A 16,830-nucleotide genomic window follows, 5' to 3' on the forward strand; every position below is an offset into this window, starting at 1 on the left:
AAAACAACATGGTATCATCTAACACCCCCCAACACCCATCGCTGTGCCCCAGACATCAAAGGTCATCCACAAACAAAAGAATCCATCAACCCTGTCACCGGTTAAAGTACCCCGGCGACTGCATCGACTGATACTGCGGCTGCACTCCAGGACTTAAGGGCGCTTCAGGAATCGCCACCTCCTCGTACACCTGCTCGCCCGGCGCCGCCTGGAAGTGGCCAGCGTGCGTTTCACGCGGGACCTCCGACATGAGCGGTGAGCGCTGCTCTCCTTCCGAGGGCGAGGGTGTGCGCACGGCGGTTGTTGTTTGTTGCACTGGTGTGAAGCCGGTTTGCTCCATTTTGGGCGTTGCGCCGGAGATCTTGATCGGTGGTGGTTGCAGGCGGAAGGGTGCGGGTTGTTGCTTCTGGCTCGCGTCAACGTATTGCGTGTTGCCGGACTCGACGTCGGGACTTTGGGCGTAATAGTCGGCTGGTGGTTGCCAGCCGCCCTCCCGCGCGCTGTAGGGTGCCAGACCAGGTGTGTTGGGCGCTGATTGCGAGCGTAGCTGGGCGAGGTAGAGGTCTGATCGGGCGCGGTCGCGGTTGGCCATGGACTTGCGGAGCTGGCGTTTCGAGTAGAAGCGGTAGAAGACGATGCCGTAGACGACAATGGTGATGGTCTCGACCACGATCTCGATAATGGCACAGACGAGCGACCAGTTCTGCATGCGGCAGATGAGTTCGTAATCCACCTCATTCTGGAACAAGGTCTTGCGAGTGTTGTCCTTACACGCCCAGCCCCACATGTCTTGCCCATCTGAGTTGGATCTCGAGCCTTGAATGACGCCGGCACCGATACCCCATAGCACGATGCTGAAGACGAAGAAGGCGACGGCGAAGGCGGTGTAGTAGACTGCGGCTTTCTCTGCTCGCTTGTGGCCCCCCTTGAAGTAGGCGTAGAAGATGATGATGGAGCAGACCAAGGAGAAACAGGCGATGCAGAGGAGGGTCACTTGCGGCCAGATCTTTTGGTCAGGTGCCCAAGGAGGGAAGGAATTTCGTGTGGGTAGTGCCCGTGATGCGTTGAAGATTGTGAAGGTCGCTGAAAGCATGGCGAGCACGATGAGGGAGCAGGAGAAGTTGACGCCACGCAGCAGCATCTTTGCCATCCGTACTTTGGTTTTGATGGCCTGTAGTAGCTGTTAGTATGTAGTGCGCCGAAGTAGGTGGAAGCTTACTGACCAAGTCTTTCGCTTGCTGCTTCTCTGTGAACTTGTCCTCCTTCTCGAGCACCTCTTCCTGTGTGAATCTAGGCGTGAATGGTACATTGCCAAAATCTCTAGGTGCAGCACCAGGCGTCTTCATGGCGCTCTTCAACGGGCTTTTGAGAGGTGACTTGGGGTAGTCTGGGTTCTCGGTGTCCGGCATCTCAACAGACTCATGCTTGTTGACGTAGCCGAAGCCAACGTCTGAGGGCTGTGGTTGCGCCATGTAGTGGTTTGAAGGTGGGTCGACAAATGGGTTCCTGCCCGTCTTGCCAGGCTCAATCGGTGAGCAGACCGCAGTCGCTTCTGCGAATCGCGCTGCCCTCGGCGACTTTAGTGAAGCTGCTTTCGTTGATAGTGTTCCGTTCGACGAGTCTGCGGAGGATGCGCGAGGCCGAGTAGATACTGATACTGTCTTGGCCCGTTTCTCTGAGTAATCTGGCATGGCGTCAGAAATGGGTTAATGCTGATCGTCAGCGGAGGCGGCTCTGTTGATCCTCTGGGGCTGAGAGAATGTAGCGAGAGACCAGCTCCGTGATGTTGTTGAAGGAAAGATGAACAAGTAAGAATACTCGACAGAGTTGAAGACAGAGACCAGCTGTGCACGAGAGTGAAAGTAGATATTGTCGAGTGGAAGTGGGTAGGGTGCGGTATTGAAGTGATTCGGCGCTTCGCACAGACAGCTCAAGATTGGCCGGCCGCGTGGAGTCGGTCGTGTCACGATCAGGATAGAAGCACCAGGCTACCAGTTCGGCGGGACGAGAAGAGGCAAAAGAAAACAACGTGCGAGAGACTGACCTTCTTGAACCGCCAGGCGCTTCCAGCGTGTCGCTGTCGCTGTGGTGTCGAGCAGCTGTGATAGGTTGGTCAAGTCATGAGGTCTGGCCCGAAAATAGACGCCAGCTCCAGACGCACGCGGGGTGGACTCGGTGGAGGGAGGGTCTGCAGGGGCTTTATTTTCGTTCCGATCGACAGAAGAGGTCGCGCAGGTGGACCCGCGGTGGAAGGGAGAGGCAGAGCTCGAGAAGGAAACAGGAATGACAGTGGATGTGGAAGAAGAGGTGTCGTTGCGCAATGGAAGGATGAGAAGAGAGCGCAGTCAGACCATGCCGTCTTTGGGAGGCGTCCGTGTCCTCTCGCCGATGAGAACAGGCACTTTGATGGCGAATTTGGGCAGCGCGCCAAAGGTGCTGGGACTGGCACGCAGCTGAGAGTGTTCAAGGATGTGCCCACTCTGCCGTGACCAGTCGGCCTGCAGGCGAGCGCTGTCCATTGCCGTTGCAGCCACCAGATGCTAGCCTGGCGAATCACATCCTCAAAGCCACTCAAGACGTCTCGAGGGAGTCAACGGGCGCTTAGCAGCAGGAACCTCGAGGATGGCCGTCGGATAGCCGGATCACATGATGATTTTGTAGAAAGCTGTCTGTCATGCTTTTCCGGGTGCATAAATGGTGTTTAGATGAAAGATATGGCAGTTGTGAAGTCGTTGTAGGAGAAGAAGAGTGAAGGTGTTGTCGCTGGAGAAAGGTCTCGATTCGGAAGGAGCCTCCGGCTTGAGCAAGTGGACCGACTTCTTGGGGTCAGCACTTTATCACTTCTTTTCATCCTTCAATCTCAGACAACAACCACGAGTTTAGTCGTGAAGCAGCACCAGAGCGGCGTTATGTCTTCGAAGGCCGAAAAGACGGCTCTAGAGTCTTCCAACAGCATTTCGAAACGGTGGTGTACGGAGGCAAGCATCGAAACATTCCATTAAAGCCATGCCATCTACAGCATACTATCTCTCCCCCGATAATTATCCATAACCTCATCATAAAACCCATAGAATCTCGTATCTCTTACATCCTTCCCTTCACTGGAGTCGGGTGCACTCAATCGCGCAGCTGGAGCACTTCCTTTCCGCCAGAACCCCCGTGGACGGACGTACGCCGTGTTGGTGTTGGCTGGAGACATAGCGACCGACTTTGAGCGGCGATGGTCCGTCCTGACAGAGGCTGGAACTTCCTGGCGAGGCATGGAGGAGTCTTGATACCGATCCCTTGATCCTAGCGAACGCTGGCGTGCCTCCATTGCCTCTGGAAACTGCGGCTTCTCGTCTCCCGTATCCGAATATATGCTCGCTTGGCGATCAGCTTCCGGCCGATGAGTGAGGGCAGGAAGCGGCTTGCCATGTGTGAACCAAGACCCACGTGGCGGCTGTCCATGCTTGAACCACGATTCTGATGGCGGGCTATCATCATCCTCATCGTCGTCTGCGAACGGCTTTCCAGGATCCTCATAAATGGTTCGCCGGATACGTACCAGCTTCCTCTTCCCAGGCAGCCTCATATACTCGTCTTTGGGCGTCTGACCGTCTGGCCACGTCGATCTTCCTTGCTGGTGCGACCATGATCCGGTGAATAAGTCCCCTTCATCTGGGTGGTGGTCAGTTCGAGAACTGGATTATCGTATGGGGAAGAAGGATTGAGGCTCGGAAAACGCTGATGCGGAAGAGATTGTATTTTATTACATCAAGAAACTGGACTTACCTCTCCCCTACCAGGACGAAACAACTTACCTCTCGCACCCCTCAAGCTTAGAAGAAATTCCCAGCCGGCTTACCTTTGACCTTCTCCCCATTCACCTTCATATCCTTCTCATGGCACTCCTTGCACATCCCGCGGATCAAATGATCCCAAGTCGGCTTGTCGCATACCTCGCAAGAGTTCATGGCACCTGGAGGAGCACTGTCAGTCATGCCGGGGCTCATATCACTCCCCGCCGTGCCCGTGCGGCCGCGGTTCTTGATGGAATCCGTCATGATGGAGAGGCTGAACGCGACCCTCTCGGACGCGCTCAGGTCGCTCGGACGGGCCTTGGTCGGGGTGCTGGGCTCACCTGTCAGCGAGTCGCGCTTGCCGTGGCGCCACGTTGTGCGCTCGCTGCGGTCCATCTTGACGATGTCGGACATCTCCTTGACGCTGCCGGAGAAGCGGCGGCCGAAGCTCCGGATGCTGCTGGTCACGCTGCTGATCGAGTCGGAGCGCTTGGCTTTGGGCCTAGGGCTTTGGGGTAGATCGAAGAGCGGTGCGTGGGCCAGGTCGTCTTTGGCTGTTACTGTGATAGGGGCCCATGAGCTGTCCTCCCCCAGGTGCTCCTCAAACTTGGACTTCCTGGGGGTTGGCTTTTCGTCAGCAACGGTCTGCTTAGGCTCAGCGAGTGGCGCTGGCTTGCGGTTGATAACGGGAACTGCCTCTGTCTTCGAGGGGCCCGTCTTCTTGGGGACTGGCATACCTCTGGCGTTGTCCAACTTGATGCTGGCCGGAAGAGGGGTGGATGAAGATGCCGGACTGTCGTTCTTCCTGCCAATGCCGTAATGCCTTTCCATGTTATTCAAATCCTCCGCGCGGCCGGTGACCTCTTCTGGTTCTGGCCAGTAAGGCATGTTGATGGTACTCACCTGGGAGTGTTGTGGAGTGCTGTATATGTATTTTGTGTTATTGAGATGGATGGGTGAAGCCTGCACCGGAAACAGATGTGTTATGCGGACAATGAACAATGACCAAAGACGATCGAAGCAGGAGCGGCAACGAGGCTCTCTTATGCACGTCGAGGCGGAATTCACAAAGACCAGACCAGACAAAGTCAAGTTGAAAGAAGTCTTGTATAGCAGATTGAAACAATTCCAAGACCTTGTCTTCGGTGGCTATGTTTAGAAGTCTTCGAGAAAGGTCTTTGTTGGTTAACAATGTATTCATGGACGGACTATGTCGAGAGAACTGAGCGAAAGACGCCACCCCATGCAACGCCGGACACCACAGCCGTGACAAATGGAAGTATACCAATATCTGGTAGCTGCTCAAAGGCCTCGAGAGCCCGAGCTCAGAAGAAGTCTCAACGACACGTTCATGGCTTCTGATGGGATGTCAGTGATGATCAAACAATAGTATCCGTTGTACGTACACTCTGCCAACTCATTATGTATTAAAGGTTTTAAGGTTATAAGAGGAAGGCGAAGATGGCAACGACGAATGCCAGGAAGGTGGAAGAGAACAAGGCAATCGAGCTGGCGCCAGACGCAGGGACGATGCCGGTCGTGTTGCCGTAGTTGATGCCTGGTGGTGGAACGCCGCCGGTCGATGTAGCGCGGCACTGTGGTCCAGGGCAGCTGCCAGCCATGCCTGAAGTCGGGGTCGGGTATGGTGGTGCCATTGGTGCAGAGCCTGGAGCGGACCCGCCGGGCATCGATGAGCCACCGCAGTCTTCGCCGTCGCATTCGGGAGTTGATCCGCCTGGAGTCGAGCCGCCTGGAGTAGAACCACCTGGAGTCGATCCGCCTGGAGTTGAGCTACCAGGAGTAGAACCGCCAGGGGTAGAACCGCCAGGAGTCGAGCCGCCTGGCGGGGAGCCGCCACAATCCTCGCCATCGCACTGAGCCGGGGGACGAGCTGCGCCACCTGGAGGAGATCCGCCAGACGATGATGAGCCGCCGCAGTCCTCGCCATCACACTCCGCTGGTGGAGAGCTTGAACCGCCAGTTGGGGTGGCCGGGCTGCTGCCAGGTGCGGTCGGTTTGGGTGTTGGTGGGCCAGGCTGGCCTTCGTGCGCCTCGCATCCGCAGGGTTCGGTGACGGTGACCATGGAAGTCGACTCGCCGCAGACGTTGCACTCCTTGGTCGTGACCGTGTAGCCTTGAGGAATATGGCTGGGGCCTGGGGTCCAGGTTGGCTCGGGTTCGGTGCAGCTTTCCGTGATAGTGTACGTCTGTGGTACCATGCCGGTCGGACACAGCGACATGTATGTGGTAGTGTACGTCGTGGTGTAGCCGGGGCCGGCGGGGCCTGCTGGCTTCGACGTATGTTGACATTCTGGGCAGTATGTAACAGTGACTCCTTCCGTCACGGTGATTAGCGTCTCCATGGAAGAGCTGGGGCAGTCCGAGTACGTGACCGTGGTGTATGACACTTGATCAGGTCCCGATTCTTGAGTGCGTGTGGCTGCCTTGGTGCGAGATCTGGTGGCCTCCCTCGTTCGAGTGCGTTCCCTCGTGCGAGTGCGAGTCGGTCCTCCTCCATACGCGCCTTGAGCCTCTGGCTCTGCGAACGCAACGGCCGCCAACGCAGCCGTCACGAGGGTGGCGGTGAGCTTCATTGTGTTGATGAGATATTAAAGGTTATGGTAGAGTTGTATGGTGCTGAACGAGTGACTGGGGGTGAAGTTGCAAACAATAACTGTTTCTTAGAAGATCGAACGAGTGAGATCCTCCAGAAGCAGCTGTTGGTTGAGAAAGCTTAAGAAAGGCGGAGAAATGGAGTTCACCGACCTTATAGGATGACCTGTTTGCGTTGGCAATGTTGTTGATACTGCTGCATTCCGAGGGTATATTGCTTGGCTTGGGCCATGCCTCATTCCTCCGCACGGCAACAAACAGCTGGAATCGGACAAGTCCGCAATCACAACGATTTGTGTGCGAATTTCTTACCGCGCATCTCATTTTAAACGATTAATCATGTGCCGTCCTGAGCATGTATAAAACGGGTCTTCGTGTGGTCGAGCTTGGCTCGAAAAGTCTGGCCAGATCCTCCAGACGGTTTGAACCGCATGTGTTCTTCTGATGGTACTTGATGGCTCAAGTATGGCCACCATGGCCGTCCAGTCATGCGTATCACATCCTAAGAGTCTCCCGTTTCATGAGCACACCGCTGCAAGGACGAACGCTGTTCTCTAGTGGACCAGCCAGTCTTCAACGGCCCAGATTGCAGCCATTCTTCGTGCAACGTCTTCGTCTTGCTGAAAACACCACATTTTGAACCATGTGGTTTACCTGCTGAGCAATCAACTGCCTGTTCCTTCGTGGGACTGGACGTGGATTCGCAAGCGGTACTTTGATCCCAAGCGAAGTTACCATAGCGCCGGGTCCGACTTTGAATGTCGAACGTCTCCGGAGATTTGCATACCAGTGGCGGCTGTTTGCAACGTTTGCGGAGCGCCCGGGCCACCATGATGGGTCGACAGTCCAACAGGTCACGTTCACTATTGCGATTGGAAACCGGACGCACGTAGCGGATCGTTCGCAAGCAGATCAAAATTATGGGAGCCATGTTGCACAACTGGCCACACAGCGTGAGGTGATCACAGGCTGGAAGGTGATGCAAGCGCTTGCGTCGTGAAAGGAGTCTGACGCCTCAAAGTCGAACATGCGATAGTTGTACTCCAGTAGTACCCAATCCATGCCCGCCAGATCCGGAAGGCCATGCCGTGCAAGGCTTTGCAGTTTGTGTCTCCTTGACTTCTATTAGCTGTACACCGCTGAGGTCCAGTCAAGTCTCTCCAAGGGGACCACGGCCGCTCAGCCTGCGTGAGATGAGCGCCATTAGTTGTCACCGGATCCATGGAGATCAGCTAGTTGTACGCGGTCCACGACCCATAAGCGGAAGCCTCGCACAAAGGACTCTTGCCTGGCCACGATCGCATCGGCCTTTCTGAGGGTGGCTTCTTCTTGCGTCGCAGGACCACTATGACCTCTGGTTCCGTAGCCGAAATTTGCAAAGCCAGGGGCGGTCGAGATCTGGATCACTCTTCCTCACAGTCTATCCTGGAGGCAATGGGAATGGATGGAGCTGTCGAGGCCACCCCAGAGCTGCTGGTGCACACTGGTTCTCCTGCCTTTGGGTTTGGGTGCTGTCAAAGTAGCGCGAAGTGCCGGAACACGATTGCCTCAGTCGCCGCACGACCATAGAGGACGTCCGATGTATCTTCCCACGAGCATGCAAGATGCGATGGTGAAGGAGAGTCGAACAGTTGCGAGAGCTTTGATTTGGAGACGACGCGCTTATTGGCTCGGGAAGTCCCGCCGCTAGCTCACGTTCAAAAATGGCGAGGTTTTGAGCGAGGTCTTCAAGTTTCGTTTTTCGCGGAGAAGAGGCGCTCGACAGCTTGTCGACTCTGACGGCAGGTTACCAGAAGAACTGACGGCACCTTGACTAACTTTTGACAAATGTCTGCTTTTGCACTCGTTTCTCATCGGGCGCATGTTCGAGGCCAATTGGTGGTTGACTCGATACCGCGACTACAACAAATGCTATCATTCCTGAACTGATCTTTGAGAACAACAGCTCATGTCCATCTCATATCAAGATTTTGAAGAGGCCTGCGAGGTGCTTTGCAAGGCATGGAACAATGCCTCCGGGAATGGCGAGGAAGTCATGATCTTGCAAAGTGTACGCCATCGACCGCCTTGCCTAAACGATCGACGGGCTGATTCGCGACAGTGCGGCTTAAAACACATCCACATCGCGAAACCCGTCGACAAAAAGGAAGACCATCGAGAAGCAAACGAAGATGAATATGGCGAAGATCTGGAGAGAGTCGTCAACGAAGAGGATGCTGAGGCTTTGATTCGTACGTCGCACGACAAGCAGGGTCCTACGGCGCTGTATGACATTGTCCACTCTCCATCGTACCAGGTGGCTGTTCTGTACGTCCAGCTCAGGGACCACACCAAAGGGATACCGAATGGAATGCCCTCGCCGGATGAAATGTACGACGCCCTGGTCCCTGCCGCGTACCGAGCACAGCTGGAAGCTGTAGGTGTGATGGGCGCCCTGAGCATGACGGAGCATCCCATCAGCGGCATGCCGACATATTTCATCCACCCCTGCAGAACTGCGGAGGCTATGAACGATCTCATGAAGTGCAAGGGTGCGGCGAAGCCAGCAGAGTATATTTTGCTGTGGCTCGGTTTGGTAGGCCCCAGCGTTGGCCTCACGGTCCCAGTCGACGTTGCAAAGTTGATTAGGCAGGAATCATGATGGCATCGAATCGGAGCAAGCTTTGATACGTCAGAAATGAAGACTCGTTGGCCGCTGGAGAATGATCATACCTACCCAGTCCCTTAATAGCCATGAGTCCCGCGCAGCGGGCGTGACTGTGACGAATGCCTCCATAATATCGTGAAGATAGTGCCCCCGCGCTTTCATGATGCTTCTTGTGGCGTCCCAGAAATGTGCCAAGGTTCATGCCCATCCACCTCACTCGCTATCGCTCTCACTCATCTCCATTGCGCCCTCGTCGTCGTCACTGCCCTCTTCATCGCTCTCTTCTCTGTCCCTCTTGACGCCTTGTGGGCTTGGGGCACCTTGCGCTGCCGCTTGGGCTACTTGAGGTGGAATGGCGTTTCCAGCTGTAGGTTTCGCGGGCAGTCCCGGCGGAGGTGGCAGCCCGCTCGGTGGTGGTGGCAGTGTGCTGGGTGGAGCGGCATTGGTAGGGGCTGATCCTGGTGGTGCTGGGAAGCTGCTGGGAGGCTGCGCGATCTGCTTCTGCTGTTCACCTGGAGCTGGCTGATTGAAGTTGCCGGTGAGCTTCGCAATCGTGTTCGAGCGGTTCTTGGAGTAGCTGAGTTTCTAAATACATCGCGTCAGCGACATTACTGACCCTTGTGAACCTCAGATATGCAGACATACCATCTCCCTCCCGTAGAAACCAAACCCTTGACAACCTCGTATAGCTTGCGTCGCGCATGATACGTCTTTGAACAGAACATGTGCCTGGCCTCTCATCTTCTGGTTCTTCAGTGCCGTCACATCTATCACCGGCCCATAGGTCGAGAAGAGCATGTATAGCTCGCGCCGAAGGTCGTCCTTCTGAATCTTCTCGGGGAGGTTTTGGATATAGATTGACTGGTTTGGCGGGATCCTCTGCTGGTCGACAGCCATTGCGCTGGTTCCTGGAGGAGCGGCGACTGCCATAGCAAAAGAAGTAGGCTTCGCTTTCCACCAGGTGTTGTGAAAGCGCGCACGAGACAAAAGTTCAGTCGATCTGAGGTCAGCGAAGTCTTGGCAGCCACGACGAAGCCAACCGCTTCGAAGGCAACATCATTCTCGATCTCACCTTCTTCATCCACTCCTCAACAGCAAACAGCAACAGTAGAGAGAACACCACTCCTGTTGCTAATTCCATCGCAACTTACAACCACAACCAACATGGCCTCCCCAGAAGTCCACCACCTCTTCCATGCTCCCATTGCGGACCACTCGTTCTCCACGGACCGCAACACGCTTGCCGTGACCCGCGACAATAATGTTGAGCTCTACCAAAGGTCCGGCAACTCATTCCGCCTCCAGGACGAACTCCGCGGTCACGACAAGACCATCACCGGCGTGGACATCGCTCCCCGCAGTGGCCGTATCGTTACCTGCAGCCAGGACCGCAATGCCTACGTCTGGGAGCCAAGCCCGACCGGAGAGTGGAAACCTACGCTCGTGCTCCTGCGCATCAACCGTGCTGCCACATGCGTCAGATGGAGCCCGTCAGAGACCAAGTTCGCTGTGGGCAGCGGTGCTCGCATCATCGCCACCTGCTACTTCGAAGAGGAGAACGACTGGTGGATCTCGAAGCACTTGAGGAAGCCTCTCCGATCTACTGTCACCTCCATTGCGTGGCACCCAAATGGTGTGCTGCTGGCTGCTGGGAGTACCGACGGCCACGCTCGTGTCTTCAGCTCGTTTGTCAAAGGCGTAGACGAGCGCCCGGAGCCATCGGCGTGGGGCGAGAGGTTGCCATTCAACACTGTCTGTGGCGAGTACCTCAACCCGACGGCTGGATGGGTGCACAGCGTAGCATTCTCGCCATCTGGTAATGCGCTTGCCTTCGTCTCGCACGACAGCGCGGTCACCATCGTCTACCCTTCTGCGCCCGAGCAGCCACCACAGGCTGTGATCAGCATCTCTACTCAGCTGCTACCTTTCGCGGACCTGTTGTGGATCTCTGAGTCCGAGATCGTGTGTGCTGGCTACGATTGCGAAGTATACCGCTTGGCTGGAGATGCATCTGGCTGGCAGCTCACCGGGTCGCTCGAGGCAGCCAAAGGTGGCAGACCCGGCTTGGAGCAGAGGGAGGAGAGCGCGCTGAACATGTTCAAGTCTATGGACTTGAAAGGACGTGGTGGTTCGGACGACACGAAGTTGAAAACTGTGCACCAGAATACGATCAACACGGTCAGGAGCTATCAAGAGTCTGGCAGCAATGTTTCCAAGGTTAGCACTGGCGGGGTGGATGGCCGGATTGTGGTTTGGGGATTGTGAAGATCACGATGGCTTGACGAATTGTGCTGAAGAGAGATGACTATGCGACAAGGATGAAATGCGAAAATTGGCATTTGCCCACATTTCCAGACTTTCAAACTCTACGTTCAACTACTTCATACGGATCCCGGATACAGCTGAGCATTTGCATCGATTGACGAAATCGAAAGGTAAGTTCGTTTTCGAAAGTGCTACTGACATGTCTTCCATGTCAGCATTCCACGAACAATGACACAGTGGCTTCCCACATTCCTGCGAACTACGACATTGATCTCTATCCGGACGACCGATTCCGTGGGGAGCAAAAGTATCCGGTCTTTGTTGCAGCACAGAACATAGTACCCGAAAGCGACCATTTTGGCCGGATGTGGACGAAACCATGAAAAAGACTTACAGTTTCCGCAACCGGACATTGAGCCAACGACTAGACGACGATGTTCCTCCAACCATCAGCTCACAGAAGCCGCACGGCTACACCAGCAACTCAACATCGACAGAAAACGACCTAAACCATCATGGCACGAACCAACAAGCAAGCAAGCACACAGTCAGGCCCTCTCCGCCGCGGACGCAGCGCCAACACCAACTCGACCCTCGAGCGTAGGCTCAGCGACCCGGAAGACATTTTGCGCCAAGCCAAACGTGAGGCTCGCGCTGCCACTGCGAAACCCAAGGGCAAAGCCGCAGGACGTGGTAGGAGGAAGGCCTCTCGTAGTACTCAGGCCAAGGCTTCCACAGCTTCATCGCCGAGCAAGGAACCGACCCGTCAAGGCTCACAAGGAAGTGCTACGAATGCGCAGTCACCGACGAGCGCAGTCAGCCAGCAAGCCACTGCTGAACCTCGGACGACTGAACAGTCCCCAAGTCGTCAGACGAGTCCTCAGCAATCTCCTACTACGCCTGGGCCTCCTCAGCGAACGAGACGCCAAAGCAGTCTTCAGCAGTCGCCAAGAACGCCGGCAGCGAGCCAGCAGTCTCATTCTCCTACAAGCTCGCAGCAGTCGCCCGGCTTGATTCGACCACGACAGGAATCTTTGGCATTGCCCCTGGTTCCGCAAACAACGCCGCAATCGTCGCCTACCACCACTGGACCTGTGGCACAGACCCCACCACAGCAATCACCGAGTAGTCAGGCAAGCCCATCGCTCAGCCCGCCCGGGGCGCCTCGGAAACCTTCTGGACAGCGGCCGAATCCGCAACCACCACTACAGTCGCCAACTCCTGGGGCAAACCGCTGGCCTGGTCTCTCATTTGCGCCTTCTCTGCAGAGGCAAGCGGCTCGAACACCACCGCAGCAATCAACGAGTAGTCAGGCAAGCCGGTCGCTTAGTCCCCCTAGAGCACCCCGGAAACCTTACCAATGGCCAAACGCGCAACCTTCACCACAGTCGCCAACTCCTGGAGCAAACCTTTCGTCTTCTCCCTCATCGGAGCCGCAAGAGTCTGGTCAGCAGGGTCCGATGGAGCAGACACCACCACAATCGTCGGATGGTCAAGCGAGCCGATCGCTTAGCCCTCCTAGGGCGCCGCGGAAGGGTCAACAGGGCCGGCTGAATCTGCAGTATGATACGTCTGAAGCCTCTCAAGACTCACCAACCAGAGGCAGAGGAATTGCACAGCCAGGGCACCAAGACGTGGGCTCTAGTGAGTCAGCCAGCGACTCGAAAAGCAGTTCTGCAAGCGCCGGGAAGCGTGAAAGAGACGCCAGTGACGAGGATTCAGCGTTTGAGAAACGGCAGAAGAAGGAGCCTGCGAGTGAGCCCGACAAGACAGCAGAACCAAGCACAGGAGACCAGATAGGTCTAGGGATCAGCACTTCTGAGTCTTCCTGCGAACAACTAGAGAGACGCTTGAAGACTTACCGCCAGAACCCTCCTTCACAACAACAGGGATACCAGGATCCGGTGGGAGCATATGGTGAATCCATGATTGATGAAGATGTATTCCGATGCATCGCAGCTGTCTCCGAGGCCACTGGATGCTTCGCCAGCATGAGCGACCTCACGATGCGTGTACCACCCACAGATGAAGTTCCGGCCAATCTGTTCATCGCAAGGCCGACTCGTAAGGCGCTGGTCTCATGGACAAGTGAGAACCATACTTCCTTGTTCATAGCCCAGGAGCGATCAGGGGGGCGATTTCCTGCTCCAAGCCACACTCATGTCGAGCTTCTCCACAGAGACTCTGCGAATACCCACAGCCATCGTGGCAATGGATTACAACCCAGCCGACACGCGAGCGAGGTTCGAAGACGACTGGTTAACGCCGGCTGGGTGGGTGGCGATATCCATCCCACCGAGAGGGAAGACACCACCGTAGCCCGGCAATCGCGGAGCTGGACATGTTGTGTCCACACCATCTACAACGCATGGGCGTACGTGCTGGATCTTGAACTGTCTCCACGGCCAGTTGAACCCAGCAGATACATGGACTTCATTATGCGCGGGCAAGAGCTCCTACGACTATCAGTGCAAGGCCTCGTCGACTCTCAACTCATCTGGGCGTTCTTCGATTGCTACGGATTCATTCAGCCGAACCAAACGATCCCTGCCGACCGACGATTTGACGACTCTGTCCCCTTTCTCAACGAAGAAGCTGTGAGAGCTCATGCGAACAGAATCCGTCTGCGGGACCAGATCAGGGATATGAGACGAGACGGCGAGCTCCCTCCAGGCTTTCCGGATTTCGAGACGGCCCTCTCGCTTCCCGACTCCCTCGAAGGTCAGATTATGCCACTCAGTGCGTTGACCGTCGAGCATCTTCTGGCGAGGCACGCGCTTCAAGAGTCCTTGGGCGCGAGTAGTCAGCGAGAGACCTCTTTCCCACCTGATGACATGCAGAAGGCGATTCGGAACAGTCTGGCGGACGCTACGACGCAGCAAACCAACACGGATGCAACACAAGGCGAGCGAGAGTCGACTGTAGATTCTACCGAGGCGCTCAATCAAGCCATTGCTTTGAGCATGGAGCAAGAGTCCACTATGCAGCGAGAAGTATCTGACGACACTGCAGACCAGGCCACCACCGAACCGACCTCAACCTCAGGACTGCCAGACACAGCACCATGCAACAACAGTCAAGGCTCAGCATCCGAGCAGGTTCGCTCACCTCCAGCACCGGTAGCTTCAAGCCCACCACGCCCTAGTACGTCCGGCTCTCTAGGCTCAGTACCCAGAGTGGCATCCAAAATACCTTCCCTCACCGACTCAGAGCCGGGCTTTCTTGATGGAACTCCCCAGGTCTTACCCACGACTGAAAGGAACGGACGCCGAGCACAAGCTCAAGTGCACATCGATGAGGCTCTCCGCTCTGCTGATGCTGCCAGCCCGCCACCGGCTACACAAGCAAATACCCAGCAATCTTCCCCGCCGCCAATTGCGTCGTCTAGTTTCGCAGCCGCCAACGCCGACCAGAGCCCCATTTCCCCCCAACCACCAGCCCAACTCCTTACCAACGCCGTCGAAACATCAAACACCGACGATGAAGACGACTGGACCCCCGACACCGACCGCGAGCTCTTCGGCTACCCGGAAGAACTCGCCGCCATCGGCCCACAGATCAGCAACGACAGCCTCCCCGACTACGAAGACGACGAGGGCTTCGATGACCTGGAGGAGCGCGTAGATGTGCAGGAAGGTGAGCCTTTGACTCCTATTTCCCCTCCGTCGACGCTTGCTTTGCCGCCGTGTCCGGCAGGTTCGTTTGTGGGTTTGAGTGGAAGCTTACGAGGGCAGCAGGACTTTGGTGATGTGGATGGGGACGCTGATGATGAGGATGAGGGTGTGGGTGGCATGGATGATGACGGTGAAGAAGGGTTGGATGGTGTCGCCCCACTGGATGACATGACCGAGAATGACGAGCAAAGAAGAATGTTTGCTCCACAGCCTTTTGACGAAGATTTGGAGCAGGAGATCGAATTCGATGACGAAGCACAAGAGACCGTCGAGGTTCCGCCCATCGCATCCGCCGCCCTGACTCTAGAGGTGATAGTCCAGCGGGATGAGGAAAGAAGGGAGGCTGAGGGATCTCTCGAGGGACACCTGGAGCAGGAGATTGATTTCGACGAGGAAGAAGACTGGCAGTTAGCAAATGAAGGCGGAGGGGCCAAGGAGTACCGCGATTACAGTGATTTCTAAGTTGATATGAATGCACTGCAATGAAGGTACAGAGTAATAATTCCAATTTGCATTCGTTCCCGTGAGAAGATAGTAATAATTTAAATCGTGCTCGCTGCTGCTACATGTACGGATATCTAATACGAAGTAAATCTGACAATCGTGGCTTCCCAACTTCTGCCCCTTGATTACGACGTCGGCGTCGCGCTCGCAGTAGCAATACACTCCCACTCGCAGTCTCCCACCAAAAGACAGGCATACCCGCTCGCGCAAGGACATGCTGCACTCGTGCCGGTACATGCTGACGGATGCGCCGAAGTCGTGTAGGTAGCCGGCGTGCTCGTAATAGCCATTGATCTTGCTGTCGAGCTCGATGTTGTCGTCGTAGTCGTTGTGGTTCTGGTCGGTGTAACAGTGATCGTAGTCGTGCCCGGTGCGAGGGTGATGGTGGTCGTGATTGTAGCTGGGCAGGATGAAGTTTCGACGGGTCGGACGTCGAAGTGAACATGTGTGGGCTGGGTTGGATCCTCAGCAGGCGAGCCATCGAGTGCCATTGCGGCGGCAGCTGGCATCCGGTGAACGGCGTCTCCTAGGTGGGCATTCGCCGGGTAGTGGACCTTGGCGGGCTGGTGGGCGTCCTCATGCGCATCGTTGGGCGCGACGTGAGGCTTGGGCTTTTGATGGTTTGCATGCGCATGCTCGGCCGCGTGGTGGGCTTCTTGGGCCTTGTGCTTTGCTGCTTGAGCCTTTTGCTTCGTTACTTCAGCTTTGTGCTTCGCAGCTTCAGCTTTCGCCCTGGCTGCTTGTGCTGCTGCTTTCGCCTTGGCCTTGCCTTTAGAGTTCTGTGGCTCATGTTCTGAAGGGTGTTCGTGATGCGGCTTTGGGTTTGCGCCTGGCGCATGGTGCTCTGCTGGCCGCTTACCGGCGTTGGCCTGATGTGCTTCAGCTTTTGGCTTGTGCTCGACCGGGTGCTCCTCAGCATGATGCGGTTCTGCTGGCTTCCGGTCGGTCGCCTTATGGTCCGCTGGACGTCGATCAGCATCGCCATGTTGCTTGTGCGCTGCCCCCGCTTTATGCTCTGCGGAGTGTCTGTTGGCCTCTTCGTGATGCGGATGTTTCGACTCTGGATGCCGTTGGATTTCGTCCTGGTGCTTTCCAAATGGTTCCAACGGAGCGTGTTGTATCTGCTTGCTGTGCATGCGATGCCCAACAACACCGATCCTTGGATGGAAGGGGGCCTTCTCCACGGGGCGGGCTGCTCGCAGTGACCCATCTTTCACCCTACTAATAACATTGAAGGCGTCGCCTTCTAGGCGCTCCCTTGCAAACGAGTGTTCCTCTTCAGCTGACACGCTCAAGTACGTGCCCACAAGGGCGGCCAAATACACTAGCCTCATTTCTTCTTAAA

General features: G+C 56.0%; 8 protein-coding genes across 8 annotated transcripts; 3 read left to right on the forward strand and 5 right to left on the reverse strand.

Moving 5' to 3' along the window:
• Positions 1-94: 94 nt before the first annotated feature.
• On the reverse strand, positions 95-1,691 carry LTR77_002071 (uncharacterized protein; the record flags this gene model as incomplete). The annotated part of the gene is made up of 2 exons (XM_064799330.1): positions 95-1,171; positions 1,224-1,691. 2 exons carry the CDS (start codon positions 1,689-1,691, stop codon positions 95-97), a joined length of 1,545 nt encoding a protein of 514 aa, XP_064662085.1.
• A 1,322-nt stretch (positions 1,692-3,013) lies between these two features.
• On the reverse strand, positions 3,014-4,670 carry LTR77_002072 (uncharacterized protein; the record flags this gene model as incomplete). The annotated part of the gene is made up of 2 exons (XM_064799331.1): positions 3,014-3,660; positions 3,848-4,670. The coding sequence occupies 2 exons, from the start codon at positions 4,668-4,670 to the stop codon at positions 3,014-3,016; spliced, it is 1,470 nt and encodes a 489-aa protein (XP_064662086.1).
• Positions 4,671-5,224: 554 nt separating this feature from the next.
• On the reverse strand, positions 5,225-6,376 carry LTR77_002073 (uncharacterized protein; the record flags this gene model as incomplete). Its single annotated transcript, XM_064799332.1, has 1 exon — positions 5,225-6,376. The coding sequence occupies one exon, from the start codon at positions 6,374-6,376 to the stop codon at positions 5,225-5,227; it is 1,152 nt and encodes a 383-aa protein (XP_064662087.1).
• Positions 6,377-8,343: 1,967 nt separating this feature from the next.
• Positions 8,344-9,036, forward strand: LTR77_002074 (uncharacterized protein; the record flags this gene model as incomplete). Its single annotated transcript, XM_064799333.1, has 2 exons — positions 8,344-8,445; positions 8,497-9,036. The coding sequence occupies 2 exons, from the start codon at positions 8,344-8,346 to the stop codon at positions 9,034-9,036; spliced, it is 642 nt and encodes a 213-aa protein (XP_064662088.1).
• Positions 9,037-9,255: 219 nt separating this feature from the next.
• Positions 9,256-9,939, reverse strand: LTR77_002075 (uncharacterized protein; the record flags this gene model as incomplete). The annotated part of the gene is made up of 2 exons (XM_064799334.1): positions 9,256-9,627; positions 9,688-9,939. The coding sequence occupies 2 exons, from the start codon at positions 9,937-9,939 to the stop codon at positions 9,256-9,258; spliced, it is 624 nt and encodes a 207-aa protein (XP_064662089.1).
• A 267-nt stretch (positions 9,940-10,206) lies between these two features.
• arc1 (ARP2/3 actin-organizing complex subunit Sop2) lies at positions 10,207-11,690 on the forward strand (the record flags this gene model as incomplete). The annotated part of the gene is made up of 3 exons (XM_064799335.1): positions 10,207-11,303; positions 11,398-11,477; positions 11,545-11,690. 3 exons carry the CDS (start codon positions 10,207-10,209, stop codon positions 11,688-11,690), a joined length of 1,323 nt encoding a protein of 440 aa, XP_064662090.1.
• A 132-nt stretch (positions 11,691-11,822) lies between these two features.
• Positions 11,823-15,443, forward strand: LTR77_002077 (uncharacterized protein; the record flags this gene model as incomplete). Its single annotated transcript, XM_064799336.1, has 2 exons — positions 11,823-13,395; positions 13,423-15,443. 2 exons carry the CDS (start codon positions 11,823-11,825, stop codon positions 15,441-15,443), a joined length of 3,594 nt encoding a protein of 1,197 aa, XP_064662091.1.
• Positions 15,444-15,610: 167 nt separating this feature from the next.
• On the reverse strand, positions 15,611-16,819 carry LTR77_002078 (uncharacterized protein; the record flags this gene model as incomplete). Its single annotated transcript, XM_064799337.1, has 1 exon — positions 15,611-16,819. The coding sequence occupies one exon, from the start codon at positions 16,817-16,819 to the stop codon at positions 15,611-15,613; it is 1,209 nt and encodes a 402-aa protein (XP_064662092.1).
• Positions 16,820-16,830: the final 11 nt, after the last annotated feature.

Source organism: Saxophila tyrrhenica (assembly GCF_035928015.1).
Source record: "Saxophila tyrrhenica strain CCFEE 5935 chromosome Unknown scaffold_3, whole genome shotgun sequence".
NCBI classification, from domain to species: Eukaryota; Fungi; Ascomycota; class Dothideomycetes; order Mycosphaerellales; family Extremaceae; genus Saxophila; species Saxophila tyrrhenica.